The 27,036-nt window shown below is 39.3% G+C and overlaps 1 protein-coding gene across 6 annotated transcripts in view; it reads right to left on the bottom strand.

Moving 5' to 3' along the window:
- DMD (dystrophin) overlaps positions 1-27,036 on the bottom strand; it is a 1,286,665-nt gene that overhangs the window by 483,556 nt on the left and 776,073 nt on the right. For all 6 annotated transcript variants that reach the window (XM_087721810.1, XM_087721811.1, XM_087721815.1 and 3 more), the window contains exons 47-49: positions 9,977-10,141; positions 3,254-3,355; positions 2,091-2,196 (exon numbers count right to left, since the gene is read on the bottom strand). In XM_087721810.1, the coding sequence (XP_087577936.1) occupies positions 2,091-2,196; positions 3,254-3,355; positions 9,977-10,141 (373 nt within the window). The remainder of the gene's footprint in view (positions 1-2,090; positions 2,197-3,253; positions 3,356-9,976; positions 10,142-27,036) is intronic.

The raw sequence follows: 27,036 nt of genomic DNA, 5'->3' as shown, positions 1-27,036 counted from the left end.
CAGCAACTGTGAGAAAGATCTTGGAGTCTTAAGGGAAAGCCAATTAAATATGAGACAACAGTGTGTAGCAGCAGCCAAAAAAGCCAATGAAATTCTAAGTTTCATTAACAGAGGGATTCAATGAAGATCTTGTGAGGTATTAATACCACTCTAGTAAGATCACACTTAGAATACTGCATCCAGTTTTAGTCACCATGCTATAAAAAGATGTTGAGACTCTAGAAAGAGTGCAGAGAGGTGCAACAAGATTAAACATAGACTAAAACATATGGAGACTAAAACATATGAAGAATGTTTACAGGAACAGGGCATGGCTAGTTTTGTGAAGAGAAAGACCAGGGGAGACATGATAGCAGTGTTCCAATATTTGAGGGGCTGTCATAGGGTGGAGGGGGTCAACGTATTTTCCAAAGCACCTGAAAGCTAGACAAGGAATAATGGACGGAAACTGATCAGGGAGAGATTCAACTTAGAAATAAGGATAAATTTTATGACAGTGAGAACAATCAACCAATAGAACAGCTTGCCTTCAGAAGTTCTAGGTGCTACATCACTGGAGGTTTTCAAGAAAAGACTGGATAGCCATCTGTTTGAAATGGTATAGGGCCATGATGGCAAACCTATGGAATGTGTTCCAGAGGTAGCCTGTAGAGCCCTCTGTGCAGGCATACACACCATCATCAGCTGCTCTTCTGGTTGTTCTGACCGAGGCTTCCCAAGAGCATGAAACAAACTCCTTATCCCAGCAAAATCCTCTTTTATTAATTTGCTGTGACTTCTGTTCATTCATAGCCAGCAAAATCTTTCAAAGGAGGATTTATGATCACAGACCTTATCTGGCTGGGAGAGCTCACAGGCCAATATCTGCAGAACTTGGCAAGGAGTCTCGGGGAATCATGAACCAATTAGCGAACTAATTGTCTTCTGCAAACTCCACTCCCCATTCACTCCTCTTTTATTTCCTTTGGGAGGGGCCATTCATTGCCTGGCCTTACTCCCAAATCATTCTTTAGTTGTTCCCTTCGTCTGGCAACTCTGCACATGCACACACTGTGTACAGGATCCAGCTGTTTGTCTGCCTCACTGATGTCTGACACTGAAGTCAGCTGATAGCTGGCATATGGCCCTGCCCCCCCTCTGTCTCTGACACAGAGCCCTCATCAGAGCCTTCCCCAGACTCCAGGACTGGCCCATGTTCCTCCCCAACCTCCTCTCTGTCCGAATCTGCTGCCAGCTCCACTGGCCGCTGGCAGGCCATAACACTGGTTTCTGGTGCAGATGGTTTTACATGCACCTGGAGTGCTGGAAGCCCAAAGACCAACTGGCTGGCATGCATGCATGCCAGTGGTGGGATTCAATTTTTTTTTACTACCGATTTTGTGGGTGTCACTTTGTGGGCATGGCTTGGTGGGTGCTGGAATGATTTGGGCACTCAGTGCTGAACAGGTTCACCTTATATCACTGGTATAGGGTGTCCTGCTTGGCATAGGGTCTCCTGCTTGAGCAGAGGGTTTGACCAGAAGACCTCCAAGGTCCCTTCCAGCTATATTCTAATTGATTACTATAGCTTAAGTAAATTATAAAATGGAATATAGTTGTTGTGATTTTGCCCTAGAACCATATTAAACTCTATGTAATTCCCAGATAAGTTTCCAATTTGTCTACCTTTTAAATTAATATTCTGCTAAATCTACCTTAAACTGAACTGTTTGTTCAACTGATCAGTTATAGCAATATATTAATATTCCATTATTTTTCTAAAGGTATATCTGTACAGCAGAACAACTAATAGCAGTTAATCATTCTTTTTTTCATTATCAATAACTAACAGATAAGGTGACTAATACCTGCCCTATACTTTTTCAGTACAACTGTATTGTAATGTTACTATTGTTCTTAACATTATATTAGAGAAGCTATTCAAGTACTGCTTTAATTTCATTTTTTAATCAAAATATAGTTGTAATGTTAATGCTGTGGAGCATACTAAGGTGTCAGAGTTATTATTGTTATTATAGTTACAGCAACATTAACTTTAATACTCTGGGTTAACTTTTACCTGTGAACATTTTAAATTACTAGGTACTTACCATCCCCCAAAGGGACAACTGGAAGTGCAGACTTTGGCTTTTCTTTTAAAGATTGGATTAAACAATTTACTGTTTTCCAGTCAGTGTTTAAGTCCTCCAATTTTTTCTAAAAGCAAAAAATAAATAAAAATTTAAGCCTATTATTAAAAGTTTCATAAAGATCTAGCATTTTAAGATAAATGTTTCACTTTTATAATTATTGCTTTTAATTTCTAAAATAGCATTCAAAACTCATTTGGTGATTAGTAGTTCAATGTTCAGGTAGAATCACTGAGTTGAAATAGTTTATCATCTAATGTAATCTGAGGTACAAACTTCAATGCTACAATATCAATAGAAGGCAATCCAACATACTGTATTTGTGCAAGTCTCGAATGGCATTACAAGCCATTCTATTCAGTTTCAAAACTGTTTATATTATCTCTGCAATTATTTTGCACAGGATTCTGTATCCAGGAATATAAATTTTGTGTACAAGTAAAGTAAAGATAATAGTGGAATAAGATACTTATAACTGACTGAATAGTAGCATTACATAAAATACTACTTAATGTTTTTTAATCTTTCATTTATCGAAACCTGGAGTAAAATATTAAATCTTGTGTGCAAGACTATTTTTACTTTGTACATGCAGAACAAAGACTCCATGCAGACTTTTGTTGTTTGATACTATTAGAATGGAACAGAAGGGCCACAAAAGAAAATAAATTTGGCAATGGTTGTGATACAAAAATATGACCTTTACTTTTTCCCCTTTCCATAACTCACTGTTTTTGTTTATTGGCATATGAAGAAATTTAGGAAGCAAAAGATATGACTATAAACAGAAAGGATATCTCTTTTCCTTCCTAAATTCCCTAATATATCAATATAATTATTTCCTATTTGTCTCACAGAGTATCCACAGAGTATTAATATCATTTTGTTTGTCTTCTGTGATCATGTTATAGAATTTTAGCTAAAACTACTTTTGAACCCACCAAAGTTCTTAATTTAAGAAATTAATAAATAATTTTAACAGAAAACATAATTTTTATTTCTTTGTAGTGTCTTGGGCTCTGGATTTTTAATAGTTTCAAACAGATCACATCAAGGACAAGTTTGCAACAGGAGAAGTATAATCTATCATGCAATAATGAGTATTACTAAGGTTGTTTCATTACCGTTACTGGTTGAGTAGCTAGTTTTTCTTTATATAAATGATATCCTTTAGACAAAATTCCTTCCACATCTGGCTGTTTAGATTTTACAGTTGCTTCAATTTCCTGAAAAAGCAAAAATAAAAGCAGTGTATATTAGCTCTATTCTGAACAATAAAAAAACCAAAGTTTAAAATTCCCCAGGAACTTGTATTCTGAATAGATTATTTTCTTATTATAAGTAGTAATCAAAAATGTTTAGCAAAAAAACATTTTTTGAAAAAATTGAAGCAACAACAGTCCCTATGTGTCAGTGACTGAATATTACAGAAATAAAAATAAAATTTATACAGGAAATAAGTTATATTTAAAATAATATTGCATAAAACTGACTTGTCAGAGTGAAAAAGTTACCGTGTTTCCCCGAAGACAGGGTCTTATTTTCTTTTGACACCCGAAGTAAGTGATTGGCCTTATTTTCGGGGAGGTCTTATTATTTTTGATGTGCAGGAGGTGAGTGTGGTCACCTCATGGCTGCTGCTGTGTTGCAATATTTTGGGGGAGGGCTTATTTTGGGGGGAGGGCTTATTTTAGTGCATGCATTGAAAAGCCTGATTTGGCTTATTATCCTGGGAGGTCTTATTTTCAGGGAAACAGGGTATTAAACCATAAAGAGACTCTGACATCAGCCACTACTATCACTAATATTTTCTTAGCTAAAAACATATTGTTTTTAATTCTGAGATATTTCCTGAGGGGACAATCAGTTTCATATTGTTCTTATAAATATTCCTTTCAGTATGTGTCAATATTCAAAGAACAATATATGTCTATATTACTGTTTTTGACAGGAAGGCTGTGCAGAGAGTGATGAGGATGGCAGAAAAGATTGTTGGAAGTTCACTTCCTTCTATACAAGATATTGCATATAAGCTCTGCTTGATCAAGGTCCACAGTATTATCTGAGACACTACATATCTTCTCCATGGCTAGTTCTCTTTGTTACCTCCTAGGAGGAGGGTTCATGATATCTGAAGCATAACAACTAGATTCTGTAATTTGTTGTTATTTGCAAAGTTGTGTCCGACCCATCGTGAACCCATGGACAACATTCCTCCAGGCCTTCCTGTCCTCTACCATCCTCTGGAGTCTGGAATAAGCTCATGCCTACTGCTTCAGTGACTCCATGCAGCCACCTCATTCTCTGTCTCCTTCTTCTTTTCCCCTCAATCTTTTGTAGCATTAGGGTCTTCTCCAATGAGTCCTTCCTTCTCATTTGGTGACCAAAGTATTTGAGTTTCATCTTCAGGATCTGGCTTTCTAAAGCAGTCAGGATTGATCTCCTCTAGGACTGACCAGTTTGATTGCCTTACATCCAAGGGATTTTCAGGAATCTTCTCCAGCACGATAGTTTAAATGCCTAAATTCTTTGGTGCTCAGCCTTTCGTATGGTCCAACTTTCACAGCCATACATACTTTTTTGTATGCTGTCTAGATCTGCCATAGCTTTCCTCCCCAGGAGCAAGCATCTTTTAATTTCATGGCTGCAGTCCCCATCTTAGAACCTAGGAAAATAAAATCTGTCACTACTTCCATTTCTTCCCCATCTATTTGCCATTAATTGAGAGGGCTGGATGCCATGATCTTAGTTTTCTTAATGTTGAGTTTCAAGCCAACTTTTGCACTCTTCTTCTTCACTCGCATCGAGAGGCTTTTTAGTTCCTCTTATCATTAGAGTGGTATCATCTGCATATCTGAGATGGTTGATATTTCTCCAGGCAATCTTAATTCCAACATTTGATTCGTCTAGCCCCGTCTTTCTCATGATGTGCTCTGCATATAAATTAAATAGGCAGGGTAACAATATACAGCCTTGCTGGACTCCTTTCTCAATGTTGAACCAATCAGTGGTTCCATATCCAGTTCTCACTGTTGCTTCTTGACCCGCATATAGGTTTCTCAAGAGATAAATAAGATGGTCTGGTACTCCCATCTCTTTAAGAACTTGCACAATTTGTGATCCATGCAATCAAAGACTTTAGCATAGTCAATGAAGCAGAAGTAGATGTTTTCCTGGCACACCCTAGCTTTCTCCATTGCGTATGTTGGCAATTTTATCTCTGGTTCCTCTGCGTTTTCGAAATCCTGCCTGTACTTCTGGTAGTTATCAATCCACATACTGCTGGAGCCTTGCTTGTAGGATTTTGAGCATATCTTTACTAGCATGTGAAATGAGTGCAATGGTGCAGTAGTTTGAGCATTCTTTGGCATTGCCAATTTTCTTTTGAAAGCAGGCATCAGAATTTCATTTTTAATATGTGCCAGTCTATACACAGAAAAAGTGATAATAAAGATTATTTTATTTAATCTCATTTCATTTCAAATAAAAAGAAAACAGAAATACATGAATCCATACTAAGGATCTATTTAGGATATGGATTATCTGCAAGAGTCTTTTAGAAAGTTGAGAGTATTTATGAAATGAACAAACCATACAAAGATAGAATGGAGCAAAACATTACAATTGTTCGATGTCATCAAGCAATGACCTTAAAATCAGACTAAGAACTTAATAGTTCTGCAAAGATAATTACAAAGGTTAAGCAATATAGACAGAGCCTGGAATGCTGTTGTTAAGCTCAAAAGTATAATATTGCTTTTATATGATTAGGGCCACAACTTTGAATCTTAACAAAGCTTTAGTGGAAGAGAAGAGAAGTCTGCTGTTGCTAAACTTATCTAAAATGTGCTCAGTGTAGAATTATAATATATTTTTCATTGTATCAGTCAACTGAGACACTGAAGTTTAAGGTTCAAACACATTTTTAAAACTTACTTTAAAATAGGTATGAAAATCTATATAAGATAAGAATCAGTTTTCTTCCTCTCTTTTTCATAATAAACTATCAGACCCAAGTTTTGGTTAGATTTTCAGTTAAATAATTATAGAGAAGCATTAAATAAGTGAAAACGATTTCCTCTATCCTCCTACTCCTACTGAGCATAAATCACTCCATTTCAGAATAAAAGTCTCTTTACTCAAGTTTATAGTTTGTAATTTACTGTTATAATTTGTGCCTTCTTCATCTCTGAAGAAGGTACTACCTCTACTCCCATTCCCTTAGAAGGTATCTCAGTATCTCCACAGCAACTTCTTTTCGTCTCCCAAAAAGAAAAAATCTTAACAGCTGCAGAAAAAAAGGCTTTGCATGCATGAGATAAACAAAACTGGATTAGCATTGTATCTTGACCAGTTTTAGGTTAAATTGTTTAGTTAAAACTGGATAAATGAGATTACTTTAAAACTAAATAAATTTTGCTATAAAGAGGAAGCAATTCTTGGCTATTTGGTTAATTTATCCTTAAATTAATCCAGGAAATTGGGATATTTTGGTGACTAGACTAAGCAAGGACATAAGATCCCATCAGTTTTTAGCAACTTACATTTCAGACTGTAACAGTCCAGGGGAGTCCTGGGAAAGCCTGGATGGGGCCTGGAAGGGCAGATCAGGCCCAGGGACCCTCCATTTCAGCCTGCAGGCCAGGGGAGCTTGTTATGCTCCCACCAGAGCAGTGGTGGGTTTCAAAAAATTTTGGAACCTCTTCTGTAGATGTGGCCTGCTTTCCGGGTCCACTGGTGGAACCTCTTCTAACTAGTTCGGTAGATTTGACGAACCAGTTCTACCGAATAGGTGCGAACTGGTAGGAACCCACCTCTGCACCAGAGTCTGTATCTACGGCAGAAGATGAGCCAGCACAAGAACTGACAACAAGTGAGAGGGTAGCTCTCTTGGCCTTGGAGGAAACTGGGAAGGGCAGAGTCAGACTAGGCAAGAATTTTTGCAATTAGTTAGGCCTGCAGGTAGGGAGGAACAGAGGCAGGATGAACAGGGAAGACAGAGTTCAGACAAGGAGTAAGAACCCCCTTCTGATGCAAGGGTTCAGAGAGTGCAGAGAAGGCGTGATCAGCGCAAATGGAGCAGGCTACTTGCAAGGAAAGTGCCCCACCCATCTTCAACAGGCACATCTGGAGAATGAGACATAAGGAGATGCTGTGGAGAGGGGCATTCATCGGGAACGAACTGTGAGTTCCTGAAGTGTTGCGTGCCGACGTTTGAACTTGCCAAGAATCCTTGCATTCCTTTCGGCATCCTGGACTAATTACCTGGATCTTTTGCTCCCTGAACGCCTTGATTTGCTCTTGTTTTGCCAAATACATTTGGGATTTATTGCTGTGCAGCCTTGGTGCAGACAGCACTGGGTTGGACTAATTGCAGCCAGAGGCTGCTTGAGGTTTGTGTGGGGGTTTGTTATCACTCTGCTCTGGGACTTGCCAGAAATGTGGGAGCATTTGAGGAGATTTGGATCAATAAAGGGATGGTTTGAACTGCCAGCTATTTCTGTTATCTCTGTGCTGTGCCCTGGTTCATCACAGAGCCCTAGGAAGGCCCTGTAACAGGCTATTCGTGCTGGCAAAGAGGTGAAGGAAGACTCACCAGACAGGCAGGTAGCTGGGTTGCGTGGGAGGCTGTGCCAAAGGCAGGCAAGTGGGCTGAGCCTCGGGGGTCACATGGTTGAGGCAAGTGAGCTAGCAAGCAAGGGAGTCAGAGAACAGCAGCTGCTATGCCATGGCCAAGGCATATGAAGCAAGATAAGGAGTGACTGGGAGAGGAGGGGTGGGTGGGGCCAGCCAGAGGTACGATTAGCTTGTTCTCTGAACTGGGCAAAAATTTAACAATCTGTTCGCCCGAACTGGTCCAAACCAGCTGAAGCTCCCCTCTGGTCTCGGTGATTCTTAGCTAATAATAGATAAGTGAGTGTTCGTTTTACAGAATTTAAGGATATTACCATTGGTAGAGATATGAAAAGCAAACTATTTTTTTGAGTTTATTTCAATAATTTATTTGATTATTTGCAGAAGATTGTTTGATTTTTCACTTATTAGCATTTTTTTCAGGAAAAACAGAGATTATTAAAGAGCAGTAAAATAATCTTTCACATCTATATTCTGTCATTTCAATTTTTACTTCTGTACTGTTTCATGTATTTCATGTAACTTCCATGTTGAAATGACAATGTAAATTTTCTGGGGAAGGTTACAATCCTGTTATTAATTTATTTTTCCTTCTATTCCTTTTTTTTAATGACAACTTACTCCAGAGTACAGTTAGTTAAATAATCTAACAACCCCCATATATCAAACCACCTTCCATCTATTAAACACACAAATAAAAAACAGTCTTCTTAATAAGGTTTCAACATAATGAATTGATACTTGCTGTTAGAAGGTGGTACGATCAGACATCTTAAGGGATTGGAAACAGAAATATGTTCTAATTTTTAAAAAAATTATGTTTAGAGGCTGCTCAACTCTAGCACAACCCTGTAGGCTTACAGTGAAAATGGCTAAAACAAGAACCTAAATATCCAGACAAACTATATATATCAAACAATTATCCATTAGCTCCCACACACACAACCCTAAGGCTTGGAAAAACATATTTTTAAAGACTCTGAGAACACCCTCATGTCTGAGCTACATGGATGTCTGAAAGTCTTCTGGTTTTTATAGGATCAGAAAATGTATGTAATTCCTAAAGGAGTCACAAACCCAAGATATTCATTCTTGGGCAGTTTTTGTCTTCATTTGCACAAAGACTGAAATCTTTATTCTTAAATTATGAAAAATATATGTTCTTATTCCATTCAATTATGTCAAATTTTCAGAGACTGTCTCACTGAATGAGCACAATCCCAGCTCTCTCCATTATAGTCAAATTGAGCAGTACCTCAAAGGGTGTGGAGGGCTTGGGAGGCTTGCTGCCCTCCAGCACGTGTAAACGTGCCATGAACCAGGTGTATTCCCAAGAGGCCCATTCTTCTCCCAACACCACCATTCCTAGAAGGCCTCAGCTATCTAGGCACAGCTGCACACAGGCCACCTCTTTTCCTCTCCCATGCATTTGGACTTAAATAATTAGGCAAGTAGAATCTTATCACCCATGACTCTGTCTTGGTTGGAATATATACTACCAGGCATCTCTCCTGTTTATTCAAAAATTAGATTTATGCTGAATTAAACAAGAAGATAATTATTTCTCAGATATTAAACAAAATGAACAAAATTAATTCTGCACTGTGTTCAATTGTACCTCATGATCTTTACAAGTGTATTTCCCTATAATTTTTTTTCATTTGTTATTATGTTTGAGAAAGGAAAAGGAAAATGAAGTCCATTAAGCTCATGCCAACTGCTTCAATGACTCCAGCCACTTCATTTTCTGTCATCTCCTTCTTCTTCTTTTGCCCTCAATCGTTCTCAGCATTAGGCTCTTCTCCCGTGGGTCCACAATTGGCTTATCTGTGGCTAATTCACAGATTATCCATTTTTCATGATATTTAGCTTAAAAATCTGAAGGTTATATTGGATATATGAATACTTTTAATATTTTTTAAAAGCATTAACATATATACTAGTAGTCTAGCTGGGATAAGGTGAAATAAAGTGAATTCACTTTCTGTATTTCATTATACTTAATAGAAGTGGAACATGATTAAAATGTATATTTAAAAATGAAATAACCAAATAATACAAATGGATAATTATATAACATTTAAATAACTAAACAACTATTTATGACTGAATCATTGTGTCTTATACTACTTTTTAAATAAATAAAATAATTCATTTTTAATTTTCACAATGTATAGATAAATATTTAGAAAAGCTTCCAAATTAAACATTACCTTAATGTCAAAAGTTCTAGGTTGATCCACTTGATTGTATAGTACCAATTGATCTTTGATGGGAGTAAGCCACAATCTTAGCTGACTTAACTGTTGTTCAAATTGATTCAAGTTATTTAACATACATTCAATTTCTTTCTCTTTCTCAGGCAGATCTTTGGATACCTTTAAAATAACAGAAATTCATTTGTAAGATAAAACTGTAACTCAGTCATACAATATAGCAACATTGTAATTTTTTACTATATATAGTAGTATAGTGTGTGTGTGTGTGTGTGTGTGTGTGTATACACTATATATGTGTGTGTGTGTGTGTGTATGTATGTATGTATAGGTATAGGTATAGGTATAGGTATAGGTATAGGTATAGGTATAGGTATGTCTATATGTCTATGTCTCTCTCTCTCTATATGTGTGTGTGTGTGTGTATACATACATACATACATACATACACACACACACTATACAGTATATAGTAAACAGTATAATGTGTGTGTGTGTGTGTGTGTGTGTGTGTGTGTGTGTGTGTGTGTGTGTGTAGTGTTTTTCTTTTGTCAAACCACCTGGTATGCCCAAATATGGGAGGGAGCTTACTGCTTCCCTTTTGCCTTTCAGCACCACTCCAGGAGTCTTCCAGGCAGACAAACCATTTTGTGTTGCATTTTTGCTGATAAATAAATGAAGAGAGACTAGTATAGATCTATTTCAAGATATTTAGCTCTTATCAGCTAGCCATACCCTTACTGTGATTCGAACTTGGGCTGTTTTACATATTAAGCAGTTATATTAACTGCTACGCAACAAGCTCTCATCCCTTATCAGCTGAGCCAGTGGAATGATTAAGTGTTTTTATTTTGTCAAAGCACCTGGTATGCCCAAATATGGGAGAGAGCACACCCCATCAAAGAAAATATGTAGACATCTAGACCCCAGACTACAGCCCACAAAAAGGAAGGTGAGGAAAAGAGCTGAGGTGGCGCAGTGGTTAAATGCAGCACTGCAAGCTACTTCAGCTGATTGCAGTTCTGCAGTTCGGCTGTTCAAATCTCACCGGCTCAGGGTTGACTCAGCCTTCCATCCTTCCGAGGTGGGTAAAATGAGGACCCAGATTGTTGTTGGGGGCAATATGCTGACTCTGTAAACCACTTAGAGAGGGCTGAAAGCCCTATGAAGCGGTATATAAGTGTAACTGCTATTGCTATTGCTAAAAGAGACAAAATCAAATATTTCTAAAAAGCCACATCAACAAACAAGCCTGCGATAAACAGAAAAGCACCCCAGACTACAGCCCACAAAAAAGGAAGGTGAGCATTGGTGATAGGAGATTCTATTCTCAAAAGAACAAAACCAGCCATCTGCAGATCAGACATACAATCTAGGGAGGTATGTTGTTGCCCTGGAGCAAAAATCAAGGATATGGCTGAGAACCTAACCAAAATAATTAGGCCCACTGATTACTACCCTTTCTTCCTCCTTCACATTGGAATGAATGACACAAAAAAGAACCTGAGTACAATATTGAGAGATTATAAGCAACTAGCCAATAAAGTTAAGGTACTAGGAGCACAAGTAGTGTTCTTATCACAACTCCCAACAAAAGGTCAACACCCATTGATGGGGGAAAGAATCCTAGAAATAAATCACTGACTAAAGGGTTGGTGTTGCCAAGAAAACTTTGGTTTCCTGGACCATGGACTACATTACTAAAAGAAGGACTATTGGCAAGGGATGGGCTGCACCTCACAAAAACAGGAAAAAATGTATTTGGAAAAAAACTGGCCCAACCCATCAGGAGGGCTTTAAACTAAAATTGAGAGGGGAGCATGACTAATCTTTAGAATCTCTATAACACAAAACCAATCATAAATCCCAAGAAAACAAATCAAACAATGAGGCAGGGAGTGATGGGGAAAAAAAACCCCAAACAACAATTAGGAAATGCAGGAACCATATCCATGGACAGACATAAAAGTATTAAATGCTTATATATAAATGCTCAAAACTAGAAGCAATAGTACATGAAGGTAGGTATGACATAGTTGCCCTTACAGAAACCTGGTGGAGTGAAACCCATGACTGGAATGTATTGTTGAATGGATACAAATTGTTCAAAAGAAACAGGTCAACAGAAAGAGGAGATGAAGTGATGAAGTTATACTATATGTGAGAGACAACTACATATCTACAGAAATGCACATGATCAAAGATAAAACCCCTCCAGAATGTGTAGGGATCGATATAAAAGGGAAAAAGTGACATTGCCATAGGCGTATATTACAGGCCAACCAACCTATCAGAAGAAATAGATGAATTCTTTGCCAATCAGTTAACAGATGTTTGTAGGAAGCATGCTACAGTAGTAACGCAAGACTTTAACTATCCAGATCTCAACTAGGAGACAAACTCTGCAGCAAGTGGGAGGTCAAACAGATTCCTGACCGACCTAGGCGACAACTTTGTCATCCAAAAGGTAGAGGAGCGAAGTAAAAGTAAAGATACTTGACTTAATTCATACTAACAGAGAAAAATTGATACAGGGAGCAGAGGTTGCTGGAACTTTGGGTGAAAGTCATACTACAATTCAATATAATGCAAACATAAGCAATAGAAGATAATCCAATCAGTATCTTAAACTTTAAAAGAGTTGATTTTAACAAACTCAGATAGAGCACAGGAAAGTTTCCATGGATGAAAATGCTAATGGGGAAAACTACCCAAGAAGCATGGAAACTCTGAAAAATGTGATCATAAAAGTCCAGGCCAGTACAATACCATTGAAAAAGAAAAACAACAAAATTCAAGAAGAAGCCAGCATGGCTGCACAAAGATCTCTCTGACAAACTGAAAAACAAAAAGGACAAGCACAAAAAATGGAAAGAGGGACACACAACTAAGGCTGATTATCAGCAGATAGCCAGAACATGGAAAGATGAAGTCAAGAAAGCAAAGGCTCAGAACAAACTAAGGCTTGCTACAAAACTCAAACATAATTTAAAAAGTTTCTTTCAACATATTAATAACAAAAAAGTCAAGGAAACAATAGGTCTACCAAAGAGAGAAGATGGCAAGGAAGTAACAGGCAGTAGGAAGAAAGAAATGCTTAACTAATTCTTTGCATCAATCTTCACACAAAAAAGAATTATAGCCCAACGTACCAAAAAAACTACTGTAAAAGGCAAACTAGAAATAAATATTAAAATAAGCAAGAAAATTGTAAGAGAACACCTATCTGACCTTGATGAATATAAATCACCAGGATTTGACTGATTACACTCCAGAATTCTTTTATTTTTAAAGTTTTTTATTTTTTCATTTTCATAACATATAACAACATGTATACGATTACATAACTAACATCATATTGTATTATTAAATGTTTACATCAATTTATCTTGCCATCAACTCCCAAAAACAATTATTGGCTCTCCATACATCATATTTGTACCTTATCCATCACTTTCTTCTCCCTCTTTCCTCTGTCTCCCTACCTCCTTTCTTACACCCCAGAATATTGAAGGAGCTTGCAGATGCAACCACAGAACCACTGAACCATATCTTCCAAAAATACTGGCGCACCGGGGAAATATCTGAAGGTTAGAAAAGGGCTGAGGTGGTTCCCATCTTCAGAAAGGAACAAACAGATCAGTCAGTCTAACATTAATACCTGGAAAGATCCTGGAAAAGGTAATAAAAAACCAGATCTGCATACAATTACAAGCAAATAAAGTTATAATTAGAAGCCAGCATGGGTTTGTTAAAAACAGATCATGCTAAACCAATCTTATTTCATTCTTTGATAAAGTCACTAAAATAATAGAATCCCAAAATGCTGTGGACATAGTATACTTAGATTTCAGTAGAAGAAAGTAAACCACAATCTATTTCTTGGTAAACTAGAAAAATGTAGAATAGACAACATCACCACCAGATGGATTTGTACCTGGCTGACTAGTAGTCCTTAATGGTACTACAACCACATGGAGAGAACTAAGCAGTGGAAGGATCCATCTTAGGCCCAGTACTCTTCAATGTCTTCATTAATGACTTAGATGAGAGAATAGAAGGGGAACTCATCAAATTAGCAGATGATATTAAACTGGCAGGAATATCCAACACCCCAGAAGACAAGCTCAGGATCCAAAAAGATCTTGACAAACTTGAACAATGGGCCCTATCCAACAAAATGAATTGTAATGTGTGGAAAAGCAAAGTTTTACATTTTGGTAGGAAAAATCAAAGTATAAATATAGATTAGGCAAGACCTGGCTCAAAAATAGTAACCGTGAGAGGGACCTTGGAGTCCTAGTGGATGATCATTTGAATATGAGCCAGCAATATGCAGCAGCAGCCAAATAAGCTAATGCAATCCTGGGTTGTATAAACAGAGGCATAGAATCACGTAAAATATTAGTGCCGCTTTATAAAACCCTAGTAAGACCACACCTGGAATACTGCAACCAATTTTGGTCACCATACTACAAAAAAGATGTTGAGACATTGAAAAAACTTCAGAGAAGAGTAACTAAGATGATCAAAGGCCTGGAGACTAAAACACATTGAGAATGGTTGCAGGTTTTGGGTTTGGTAGCCTAGAGAAAAGAACAATTAGAGGCAACTATGATAGCAGTATTCCAGTATTTGAGGGACTACCATGAAGAAGAGCGGGTCAAATTATTCTCCAAAGCACCAGAGGGCAGGACAAGAAACAATGGCTGGAAACTAATCAAAGAGGGAAGCAACCTGGAATTAAGGAGTAATTTACTAACATTGAGGACAATTAACCAGGAGAACAGCTTGTCACCAGAAATCGTGAGTGTTCCATCACTAGATGTTTTAAGAAGAGTTTAGACTAGTTTAAATTGTCACATCTGAAATGGTATTGGTTCTTCTGCTAGCAGGGGATGAGACTAGAAGATCTCCAAGGTCCCTTCCAACTCTTATTCTATTCTATAAAAAAATAACCTTCCCTAAAACCAAAAAAATGGAAGACTGGACTAGTATTGTTTTTTATCTGTTGTCTTTTATTTTTTAGGTTTTAAAAAATAAACATCCCACATAGTTTTTACAGATTTGTTTTTTTATTTCTCATTTAATTACTTGCTCATGTAATAACTTAATTTCTGTGAATAGGCTTTACTGCACAAACTATTAATACCATAACTTTTTCAGTTCGTAATACTCATTGGATGAAGATGATACAAAGACTAATGTCAAATTTACATAAATAATTTCAAAATGACTTTCAAAATGCTATCTTTTTAAAATGCAGGATACTAGGTATGACAAGTGCAACTGTGCATGGATATGCCATCATTATTTATGTATTATTAGTAGTCATCTATCTCTCCAATCAACACAGAGAAAAAAGTCTAGGATTGACCGGTTGGCATCACAGGGGACAGATATGGAAGAGCGGAGTTCTACGGAGCTTCACGAAAACCAGTCAATACTTGCTTGCCAGGAAACCCTATGAGGCCCAAGCCACCCTGAAGAAAGGAGGGACACTTTGTAGATTGTGAGGAAACAGCAGTATCCTTGTTTGATCCAAAGAAACCTTCCAGATCAGCAGCAGAGATGGCCATTTTGGCAAGACCGAAGCTGTGACAACCGGGACAAGATTATTATGAGATGGAGCGGTGTGGACAGAGGATTGGAACTGGGTGAAATGACTTTCAACTTCTACATTAGAGATTTGAACCCAAATAAAAGAATCTTCTTTTTTAAAAAAGACTTTCCAAAAGACTAAGTAAGCAGTGATTTAACACACAGAGAAATATTACAGACCCAAAAGTGAAACAAATCTTTAATGGAAGACTATGAAGATTTAAAATATAGAAAGCATGGATTGGAACTTGTAAGAGTCTGAAAAGTGTCATAACTTGCAGATAATATTATCTGATTACTGGAAGAAATTGTATAAAGAAAAAGGAATTGTATTTTTTCCCTCTTTCTACTTGAGCAGTTTGACAATTAGATGTTCTATCTTTGGCTACTTGGAAGTATTTAGTGAGCTTTTTGAAGATTTTTAAGGCAGGTGGACAATAATTAATAAGAAACATCTTTGAAACTGAACACTGGATTCTTTGAATTAAAGAGATTTGGGGAGATTTGGTGGGCCAATTTGGATTATTAATACTATTTGATAGAACACTTTACAAGGAGGAAGAAGAAAGAAGAAAAATAAACAAGATTTAAAATTTGGATAATTTAGAGGGAGCAAATTGGAAAACTTTAAGGACTATAAATTTAGGGGATTTTGAGGAACAGTTCTGAGACTAAGTAAAGTTCATTAATATTGGTGTTTTTGATGTTTCTGGCAATTGGGATATTGAAAGCTTGGTGGAATATTGAGTAACTCTGCCTATTAAATTACTACAAAATGTTTCAACGGGAAAAATACAGTTTATAAAGAAATATTATTGATGTTTCAATGAATTAAGGAAAATATAACAAGAAATCTGATGCAGGATACAGATATGAGACTAGAAAACCCCCAGCAAATGACAATAAAAGATGAATAAAAAATTCAGAAGAGAGGAGAAACCAGAAGGAGCTGAGGAAAGAATAGAGGGGATCAATCAAAAATGAGATAAGCAGATAAAGATATGGAAGAGATAGTAATAATTCTTAAAAGGGAACAGATATATTACTCTTTAAGAGTTCAAAATATAGAAGACAATAAAGAGAAAGCTCTCCCAAAAGTGATGAAAGAATTACAGCTCTTAAGTTCCAACAGCCGGTAATGTCAACAGATAAGTAATGTCAGCCAGATCTCTGGCATGGGTTTTCCCTTTGATGCTTGCTTGCTATCGGCTGCCATAGTAGCAGGGAGGGGAGGCATGGCATGGAGTTGGGGAAGTGAGCTGGGGTGAAGACAGCCCATTTGAATAAAAATGGAGGTTTTCTCTCATGAGTTACTGTGCAGCTGAATGGAGTTGTTTATATCCAGTCAAAGCCAACTGTCCTGGAACTCAAGATGGACAAAAACACCTGAAGATGTGCCCCATATGACACTATGTGGGACAGAGATTGGACAGTCAGCCTGGGTCCCTGCGGGGAGGAATTTGGGGAAACTTTCAATATGTAATTTCCGCATCTTTTGGCTCAGATCTTGCTTTTCGTTCATTGCTATCATTTCAAACTCAGTAAAATTGCCTTTTCTCTACTTCAAAGGAGTCGGGGGGGGGGGGTTTCTTTCTTGAGAATTAACAAGTATTGAGGCACAGGAAATACTTAGATTAAATAAGCATGATATAAGGAGATACAAGATTCCAAGGGAGAAACACGAAAGGTTTACCAAAAAGTGGCTATTTAGAGAATTAACTCAGCCAATTGCATATGTATCTTTAAAGTTCAAGCCTGTATTCTTTTACAGTACCAGAAGCCTGACTGAAGAGAAAAATGACAAATTGAGGGGAGATTGAAGAAAGAATGTCAGGTCCCGGATATTTCTACAAGGACTCTGGCATTTTGTTGGGAGGAAAGGGGAAGGAATGGAGTAATCTCTATATGAACTTTCTGTTCCTTGCATTACTGTGTTAATCTCTATATGAAGTTTCTGTTTCCCTGCAATGATGTAGTGTGGGAGGGGTTTGGTTAGCATTGCTTTAAATAGCTGGTTTTAAGTGAGAAACTTCAGTTTTTGCCTAGATCTCTTGTTATCACAAACCTTTCGATAAAATCTCCTTTTGGAACAACTGCAGTTTCAAGAGTCCTGCTTTCTTGGGCAGATTGGAGAGGTAAGACCTTACATTAGGCAAGAACTGCAAACTGGTCAACCCGGAGAGGTAACAGCCCTATCGTGGGGACCGTGCATACAATGTCTGCCCAGGGCAGTAACCATGAAGAGGCTGAAGACTGAGGAAAACCCCACCCCCAAAAATCTCAATTCAGGCCCTCAATGCCTGGGTCAAGGAGAACATTGCCTCAAGCACTGCTGCCAAGCCAAGGTGGTCCATCGGTGTTGGGAAGATGGAAGGCTGAGGTGGCAGAACCAAAGATGTCACCCTCACCTGTGGGAGCCAATAACTTAGTTGGAAGCAGGAGATGGGAGACCTTTACAACAATGATGAATTGGAAGGATACCCAGACTAACCCAATCAAGTCCTGAGGGAAGCCATGAACCTCATGCATGCAAATCCAGGATGCCCAGGCTTGCGCTGCAGGCCAGTTAGTAGTACAAAAGGGCTTTATAAAATTCTACAGGTATACCGTCTGGGTGGGCCTGGTGTTTTATTATTTTTTTGTTTCTTCAATGCTTCCTTTAATATAGAAATTAAGCTACATTGGATTACATTGGACAGTGTGTTATCTTTCTTTTTAAATGCTATTATATGGATGGAATTTGTGCAAAGCTTTTTAAAGTGAACGGATTAGTTTATCTTCTTCTACTTTTTTATTTTTGTAACCTATAGATTAAAATTCTTTTTTTCATTTCTAAGAATTTTTTCCTTTTTTCTATTTTGTTTCATTTAAGAATTTTACTTTTTTTAAAACCTGGAATACAAAAAAGATACAAAAGGAGTACAAAGAGAACTGTAACATTAGAGGGAAAGGTAGCAACATTGCCACTTGGAGGCTGGAGGTTTAAGCCTTGGAAACATTGAACTTTCACTTCTCTCTTTGATCATTCCAACTTTGGGCTTTATGACCTTGCAGCTTGTTTACAGAGAGTAGTAGTATAGTATAGTATAAGTTTATTTATAGGCCGCCCTTTTCCCTGAGGGGACTCAGGGCGGCTTACAACTTATGTAGGAGGGGATACATACAATGACGTATAGAACAATACATAATTTAAAAAAATAGAGCAACATTCATCATTCGGGCAGGGACGAATTATAATCTTTAACCCCAGGCCTGACGGGATAGCCAGATCTTGAGGGCTGTGCGGAAGGTCTGGAGGGTGGTGAGGGTACGAATCTCCATGGGGAGATCGTTCCAAAGGGTCGGAGCTACTACTGAAAAGGCTCTCCTCCGCGTAGTTGCCAATCGACACTGACTGGCAGATGGAACTCGGAGGAGGCCCAATCTGTGAGATCTGATAGGTCGCGAGGAGGTAATTGGCAGGAGGCGGTCTCTCAAGTACCCAGATCCACTACCATGAAGGGCTTTATGGGTGGTAAGTAGCACCTTGAAGCGCACCCGGAGATCAACAGGTAGCCAGCGCAGCTCGCGGAGGATAGGTGTTATGTGGGCGAACCGAGGTGCACCCACAATCACTCGCGCGGCCGCATTCTGGACTAGCTGAAGTCGCCGGATGCTCTTCAAGGGCAGCCCCATGTAGAGCACGTTGCAGTATTCCAGCCTAGAGGTCACAAGGGCACAAGTGACTGTTGTGAGAGCCTCCCGGTTCAGGTAGGGTCGCAACTGGCGCACCAGGCGAACCTGGGCAAATGCCCCCCTGGTCACAGCCGACAGATGGTAATCAAAGGTCAGCTGTGGGTCCAGAAGGACTCCCAAGTTGCGAACCCTGTCTGAGGGGTATAATATTTGGCCCCCCAACCTGAGTGATGGAACACTGGCCAAATTATTGGGAGGAAAACACAACAGCCACTCGGTCTTTTCCGGGTTGAGTACAAGCTTGTTAGCCCTCATCCAGTCCCTAATGGCTTCGAGACCCCGGTTCATCATGTCCACCGCTTCATTGAGTTGGCACGGTGCGGACAGATACAACTGCGTATCGTCCGTGTATTGGTGGTATCTTATCCCATGCCTCCGAATGATCTCGCCCAGCGGTTTCATGTAGATGTTAAATAGTAGGGGGGACAGGACTGACCCCTGCGGCACCCCATATGTTAGGGGCCTAGGGGTCGATCTCTGCCCCCCAACCAACACCGACTGCGACCTGTCCGAGAGGTAGGAGGAGAACCACTGCAGAACAGTGCCTCCCACTCCCACCTCCCGCAGTCGTCGCAGAAGGATACCATGTTCGATGGTATCGAAAGCTGCCAAGAGGTCAAGGAGAACCAAGATGGAGGCATGGCCTCCATCCCTGGCTCTCCAGAGATCATCGGTCAATGCGACCAAAGCGGTTTCTGTGCTGTAACCAGGCCTGAAGCCGGACTGGAATGGGTCAAGGTAACTGTGATAAGAAGAGTACGGGGTGTTTATGCTGGTGTTCTTTTGAACCTTATTGCCAGCTGGGGAAAAGTAAAACAAGGTCTTATTGTGAGAGATTGTAAATGAATTTGTGCTTAATCTAATAAAAAGCCTTGAAAGCCAGAGTGACAGTGTTTACCAATTGGAAGAATGGCACAACATCAACATCAAAAAGAAACTTTAACATTGCAAGAGATAATGTTTGAAATTCAAAAATTATTAGAAGTATCAGAGAGAATTGAGGAGAAACTGGAAAATTTAGAGCACATAACAACAAAATATGATGGAGAATCTCAATTGGAAAAAGTGGAGGCTAGAGTCCTAAAAATTGAAGAGAAAAACGAGCACAAAGAAAAGAAATTTGTTGACATCTACAGTGAATGGAGTGTGGTTGGAAATGCAGAGAGTGGAATATGGAAAGGGGAGTTAGATGGCCAGGAACTCTACCCCAGATGGCAAGATACAGAAGAAGAAAAAGAGAAGAATTGATGGATTTAAGGAGATAAATCTTATCAAAAGCACCATTGATGACCAAAGATATGCTGATTAAAGAAACAGATGGAGAGTATCGAGATTATATAAGAGATGCAACAAGCAATGAGCTGCGAAGAGAAGTCCGCACAAATATTATTAAGGGAATAATCAGAAGATTAATTCCACAAATGGCTAAAGACATAAAATTGCATTATTACTGGAAAGATACAGGTTGATATATGAAAGCTTATAATAAAAAATTAGTTAAACTTAGTTAAATTTAGAGCATTATGTAAAAAATGAAATGATAATGGATATGGTTAAATAAATAATTGACAATGATAGTAATGTATACATATGTAGTGGTTTGATAAGAATTAATTGGATATGAATGGTAAATGGTGACTATGAAAGGAAGATTAGAAATTTTGTTATGACATAAAAGCTAATAATAAAAATTGAATTGAATCTAATTAAACTTTGAGTATTAGGTAAAAAAAATGTTATGATAATGGACATAGTCAAATAAATGTTTGATAATGATAAAAATGTATATTGGCTTAATAAAAGGAAATTGGATATAAATTGTAAACAGTGATTTAGAAAGGAGGACTAGAAACTTGGTTACTAAATATTATTGATTTTTATTTAGAATAGTTTATAAGGATTTAATGTTATTGGATGATATTGGAAATAGCTAACGAAATGCCATTATGTGGTTATGCTTTAAACTTTGGAATATTTTATACAAAAGGATGTTAAAACAATTGTGGTCAAATGAAAATTGTGGTATGATGATAGTAATATCTATAAATATATTTGATTTAAAATATATGATTTGATATGTATTATATGTGATGACTGTGGAAGAGATGCATGAAAGCTTTTTGTAACCAATTGACAAACTTTGTATAGTATGTAAAGAAAGAGGATTCTTTGTGTTGTATTTGTGTTTATTCAAAAATTTAAAAAATTTTAAAAAAGAATTTAAGGGCAGCTAAGTTCTTTGCCAAACTCTTTTGCAGTTAGATGGGCACTCCTAACTTGGAGATATTTCTTAGAAGGAATTAAAATACATTTCCCAGTATGGACCGACTACAAGAATTTGGAAGCATTCAAAACCCCATGGAAAGTGTCTCCAAAACAAGCCCGGTGGGCACAGTACTTCCAACGTTTTAATTTCACTTTGATGTATTTTTCAGGAGGGAAAAACATTTTGGCAGGTCCAGACTAACACAATACAACAGTGTCAAGGCGGAAGTAATTAAGCCCATGATCCGAACCTTCAAATTAGCAGCTAAGGTTGTCACATGCTCTCAGGCGAAGAACAACTCCTCCACCTTAGACAATGCCACCATCATAAATTTCAAAAAAGCCTTAGAAACAGATGAGTGATTTAGTGCCAATAAACATACTTGCATAATAAAAGAGTGGGTGGAAAATAAACTGTATGTCCTAGCTAGGGAAAGGCTGAGAACTATCCAAGTTTGTCACAACTCCAAATTAGCTGGTCACTTTGGTTTTGTAAAAACATTACATTTACTGAAACTGTAATTTTGGTGGCCCTCATGAAAAAAGGACATAGAAAGTTATGTAGCAAGCTGCCCCATTTGCGCTACTACTAAATGCAGGCAGAGGAAAACCCCTGGTTGATGTTGATGTTGATGTTGATTTTATTTATATGCCGCCCTTTTCCCCGAAGGAGACTCAGGGCAGCTCACAACTCAACCAGGGAAGGGGGATACAAACAAGAATTTAAAACGACATAAAAAACAATGCATGATTAAAACACAACAGTCATACCAATTTGAGACGGGGGCAACAGTTCTTTAGCCCCAGGCCTGTCGGAACAGCCAGGTTTTAAGGGCTTTGCGGAAGGCCTGGAGGGTGGTGAGGGTTCGAATCTCCACGGGGAGTTCGTTCCAGAGGGTTGGAGCAGCCACAGAGAAGGCTCTCCTCCGAGTAGTCACCAGTCGACACTGGCCGGCGGATGGAATTCGGAGGAGGCCTAATCTGTGCGATCTAATCGGTCTAGTGGAGGTAATTGGCAGCAGGCGGTCTCTCAAGTACCCAGGTCCAATACCATGAAGGGCTTTATAAGTGACGACTAGCGCCTTGAAGCGTATCCGGAGACCAATAGGCAGCCAGTGCAGCTCACGGAGGATAGGTGTTACGTGGGTGAACCGAGGCGCACCCACGATCGCTCGTGTGGCTGCATTCTGGACAAGCTGAAGTTGCCGAATGCTCTTCAAGGGCTGCCCCATGTAGAGCACGTTGCAGTAGTCCAGTCTAGAGGTCACAAGGGCACGAGTGACTGTTGTGAGAGCCTCCTGGTTCAGGTAGGGACGCAACTGGTGCACCAGGCGAACCTGGGCAAATGCCCCCCTGGTCACAGCCGACAAGTGGTGTTCAAAAGTCAGCTGTGGGTCCAGGAGGACTCCCAAATTGCGAACCCTGTCTGAGGGGCGTTCTGTTTGACCCCCCAGCCTGAGAGATGGAACACTTGGCCAATTAGTAGGAGGGAAGCACACCAGCCACTCGGTCTTATCTGGGTTGAGTACAAGCTTGTTAACCCCCATCCAGTCCCTAACAGCCTTGAGGCCCTGGCACATCACGTCAACCGCTTCACTGAGTTGGCACGGGGCGGACAGATACAACTGTGTATCGTCCGCATACTGATGATATTTTATCCCGTGCCATCGAATGATCTCACCCAGCGGCTTCATGTAGATATTAAATAGGAGAGGGGACAGGACCGATCCCTGCAGCACCCCATAATTCAGGGGCCTAGGGGTCGACTTCTGCCCTCCGACCAACACCGACTGCGTCCTGTCTGAGAGGTAAGAGGAGAACCACCATAGAACAGTGCCTCCCACCCCCACCTCCCGCAGTCGTCGCAGAAGGATACCATGGTCGATGGTATCGAAAGCCGCTGAGAGGTCAAGGAGCACTAGGACGGAGGCATAACCTCCATCCCTGGCTCTCCAGAGGTCATCGATCATTGCGACCAAAGCGGTTTCCATGCTGTAGCCCGGCCTGAATCCTGACTGGAAGGGATCTAGATAATCGGTTTCCTCCAAGGACCGCCGGAGCTGATAGGCTACCACCTTCTCAACAACCTTCCCCACAAAGGGGAGGTTGGAGACTGGACGATAATTGTTTAAAACGGCTGGATCCAGAGATGGCTTCTTCAGAAGGGGTCTCACCACTGGCGCCTTTAGAGCGGGGGGAAAGAACCCCTCCCGAAGGGAGGCGGTAACAACCGCCTGGATCCAGCCCCGTGTCACCTCCCTGCTGTTAGCAACCAGCCAGGAGGGGCATGGGTCCAGTACACATGTGGAGGCACTTGCAGCTCCCATGGCCTTGTCCACGTCCTCAGGGGTAACAGCCTGAAAATCAATCCAGTGATGTCCTACCAGATTCTCCCCTGGTGCCTCAGCTGGTTCTGCGCAATTGGAGTCCAGGTCTGTCCGAAACCGAGCAACTTTATCCGCGAGGAATTGGACGTAATCCTCAGCTCTGCCTTGCAAAGGATCGCTCGTATCCCTCCTATTTAGGAGGGAACGGGTTATCCTGAACAAGGCGGCTGGGCGCGACTCAGCGGAAGCAATCAGAGAGGCAATGTGTGTTCTTTTAGTCGTCCTAATTGCCTGGAGGTAAGCTCTGATGCTGGATGTTAAAAGCGCTCGGTCTGACTCGGACTTACTGGATCTCCATCGTTGCTCTAGGCGTCTCTTTCGGCACCAAGGGGCCCTCCTGGATCCACTGCCTCGGATCGGCCGTAAAGGCGCAATCCGGCTAAGAGCCTCTGTCGCTGCTGAGTTCCAGGCAGCAACCAGAGTCTCCGCTGGACTGCGGACGAGGGTATCAGGAATAACTCCAAGCTCCGTCTGAAAGCCCAACTGGTGGCTGACACTTCAGCACCATGGAGAGATCTTCATGAATTTCATTGTTGAACTACCTGAGAGTTCTGGAAACACAATGATCTGGGTTGCCACATATCTTTTCTCAAAATAGGTTCATTTCATTCCCTGCCAAAAGATCCCTACTGCTAAAGCCTTGTCTAAAGTGTTTTTGGTCCATATTTACTACTTGCATGCACGATGTATTATTTCGGACAGAGGGTTCCAATTCATGTCCAAGTTCTGCAAAGCCTTTTTGAATCTACTTGAGACCAAACAGGGACTTAGTTCTAGTCATCATCCACAAACAAATGAGGCCATGGAATGAACAAACTCAGTTCTGGAACAGTACCTGCACTGTTTTATTAATTACCAGCAGGCAAATGGACTGGACTGAACTGGACTTTTGCAGAAATAGCCATAATTCAGTTTACACTAGTACAAGTTTTAGCCCTTTCAGAGTGGCCACAGGGCAACAATTTAATGCTATGCCTGAGTTACCCTCACATGAACCAGATATACCCTTGAAAGAGTGGATCAGCTATTTGCAAACCATTTGGCTGGTGGTCTGCAAAGCCTTGAGGCAAGGCTGCCTAAAAAAGCACAAGCAGACAAGAAATGAACAGGACCCAAACCTTATAAAGTGAGGGACAAAGTTTACCTTTCCATCAAGTTTCTAAAATCTTTGCAGCAATCTAAAAAGTTGGCTCCTAAATATATTGGGCCTTTCACAGTTCGTATTATTAACCCTGTCACGGTGGAATTACAAGTCCCTAAGTTATTATGGCAAATCCACCACGTTTTCCATTGTAGCTTATTGAAGCCTGAAGTCACCTTTGATCTTCATCCAGTTACTACCCCTGTTCTGCCTCCTATTATGAACAACATTTTGAGGTTCAGGAAATTCTTGACTGTAAGAAATTCCATGGGACAATTCAATACCTGGTGGCTTGGAAACACCTCCCCTTGTCACAAAATGAATGGGTTCACACACAAAAAAACATGTCCATGCCTCTAAATTAGTACATATATTTCATCACACATACCCTGACAAACCTCATTGATTTTATGTTTCCTTTGTCTCCCCTTCCTTCTTTTGTTTTCTTTCGGGTGGACTTTCTGTTTTTCTAGTGGGGCGGCATATCAGGTCCTACATATTTCTACAGGGATGCTGGCATTTTGGTGGGAGGAAATGGAGTAATCTCTATATGAAGTTTCAGTTTCCCTACAGTGTGTGTGTGTGTGTGGGGGGTGGTTTGGATTGCTTTAAATAGCTGGATTTAAGTGAGAAGCTTCACTTTTTGCATAGATCTCTTGTTATCACAAACCTTTCAATAAAATCTCTTTTTGGAACAACTTCAGTTTCAAGAGTCCTGTTTCTTGGGCAGATTGGAGAGGCAAGACCCTACAAAGGATTTATTACACTTAATTGAAAACCATTTCTATTTGGACTTTGTTGGGAAGATAGACCCACTGTGGAGACTGAATTTATTATATTTAATTAATAAAAGATCCTATTAAAAAAGAAACATGGATATTTGATCCAGGATGAATTACTGTTAACTTTTGAGAAGATTTGGGATAGATAAGATGCCATGGCAAATTAGTGTTCCTCCTGTTAACTATTTTGCCATGAATATAGTATACAGAATGACAGGGCAATAATTTCAAAATAGTTTTACTAATTTAAAAAAGTTGGGGGACCCGTTTTCCAAGGAGTGGAAACCAATATTGTAAGAATGTATTAATCAGTACTGTTTCTTTGGAACAGAGTATTGGTTGGAATTATATATTTGCCTTCCTGTCTCGTAGATAAGTCATTGCTTTAGAGTTCATTGGAGGTATGCCAGGTAAATAAAAGTAAAAGTCAGAAGAGGAATGTAAATATGGATTGGTGCTGCTGCTAACCTAAATGCAAAGATTACTATTAGACTATGTTGATGGCTGGGTCAGAGACAGGGAGTGTGCTTGCTTTTATTTCCTGATGATTTTTTAAAAAGGTTTTGATTATTTGCAAGCAGCTTTTTATTTCTTTTCCACACACAACTTACTAATTAGTTATTGCCGGGTTTGCTCCTTTGAGACAGGGAGGCTGATAAATTTTATTAAAACTTCTCTAACACATAAATGTTCCATGTTAAATGAAGATTTATAATGAAATTTTAAGTAATAAACAATTCCCTTGTTACTCTTATTAAAGATTCTTAAAGCAATCTAGTGGTTCTTAGGCTGAAAAGTAGGAAGTTAGTGCTTGGTTTGATTTCCCATTGTTTTCTAAGATTGGAAGACTGAAAAGATTTAATGTTTTGTTCCATTGGAAAAGAAACAGTTTAGAATGTCTAACCTAAATATATATGCATTTAATGTTTGCATACATATTTAATACCAATTAATAGTATTGCAATTGCAATCAGGTCTTCCTTAAACTCACACTAGAGGTGTCTGGTTGGCCACAGTAAGCAAACTATACTATATCAAGTAGACAAATGTTTCTGAATCTTGTCAGTTTCCAGATAAATTAGCTTCTACTCCTGGAATTCTTATCAATAGCCATGCTAACTGGAGAAATATAATTTGATATGAACT

The sequence above is a fragment of the Thamnophis sirtalis genome, unplaced genomic scaffold, assembly GCF_051295495.1.
Source record: "Thamnophis sirtalis isolate CommonGarterSnake01/CBP01778 unplaced genomic scaffold, rThaSir2_p1.2 scaffold_8, whole genome shotgun sequence".
Taxonomy (NCBI): domain Eukaryota; kingdom Metazoa; phylum Chordata; class Lepidosauria; order Squamata; family Natricidae; genus Thamnophis; species Thamnophis sirtalis.
The sequence above is the reverse complement of the archived record's forward strand: the minus strand, read 5'-3'. Positions and strand labels throughout refer to the sequence as shown.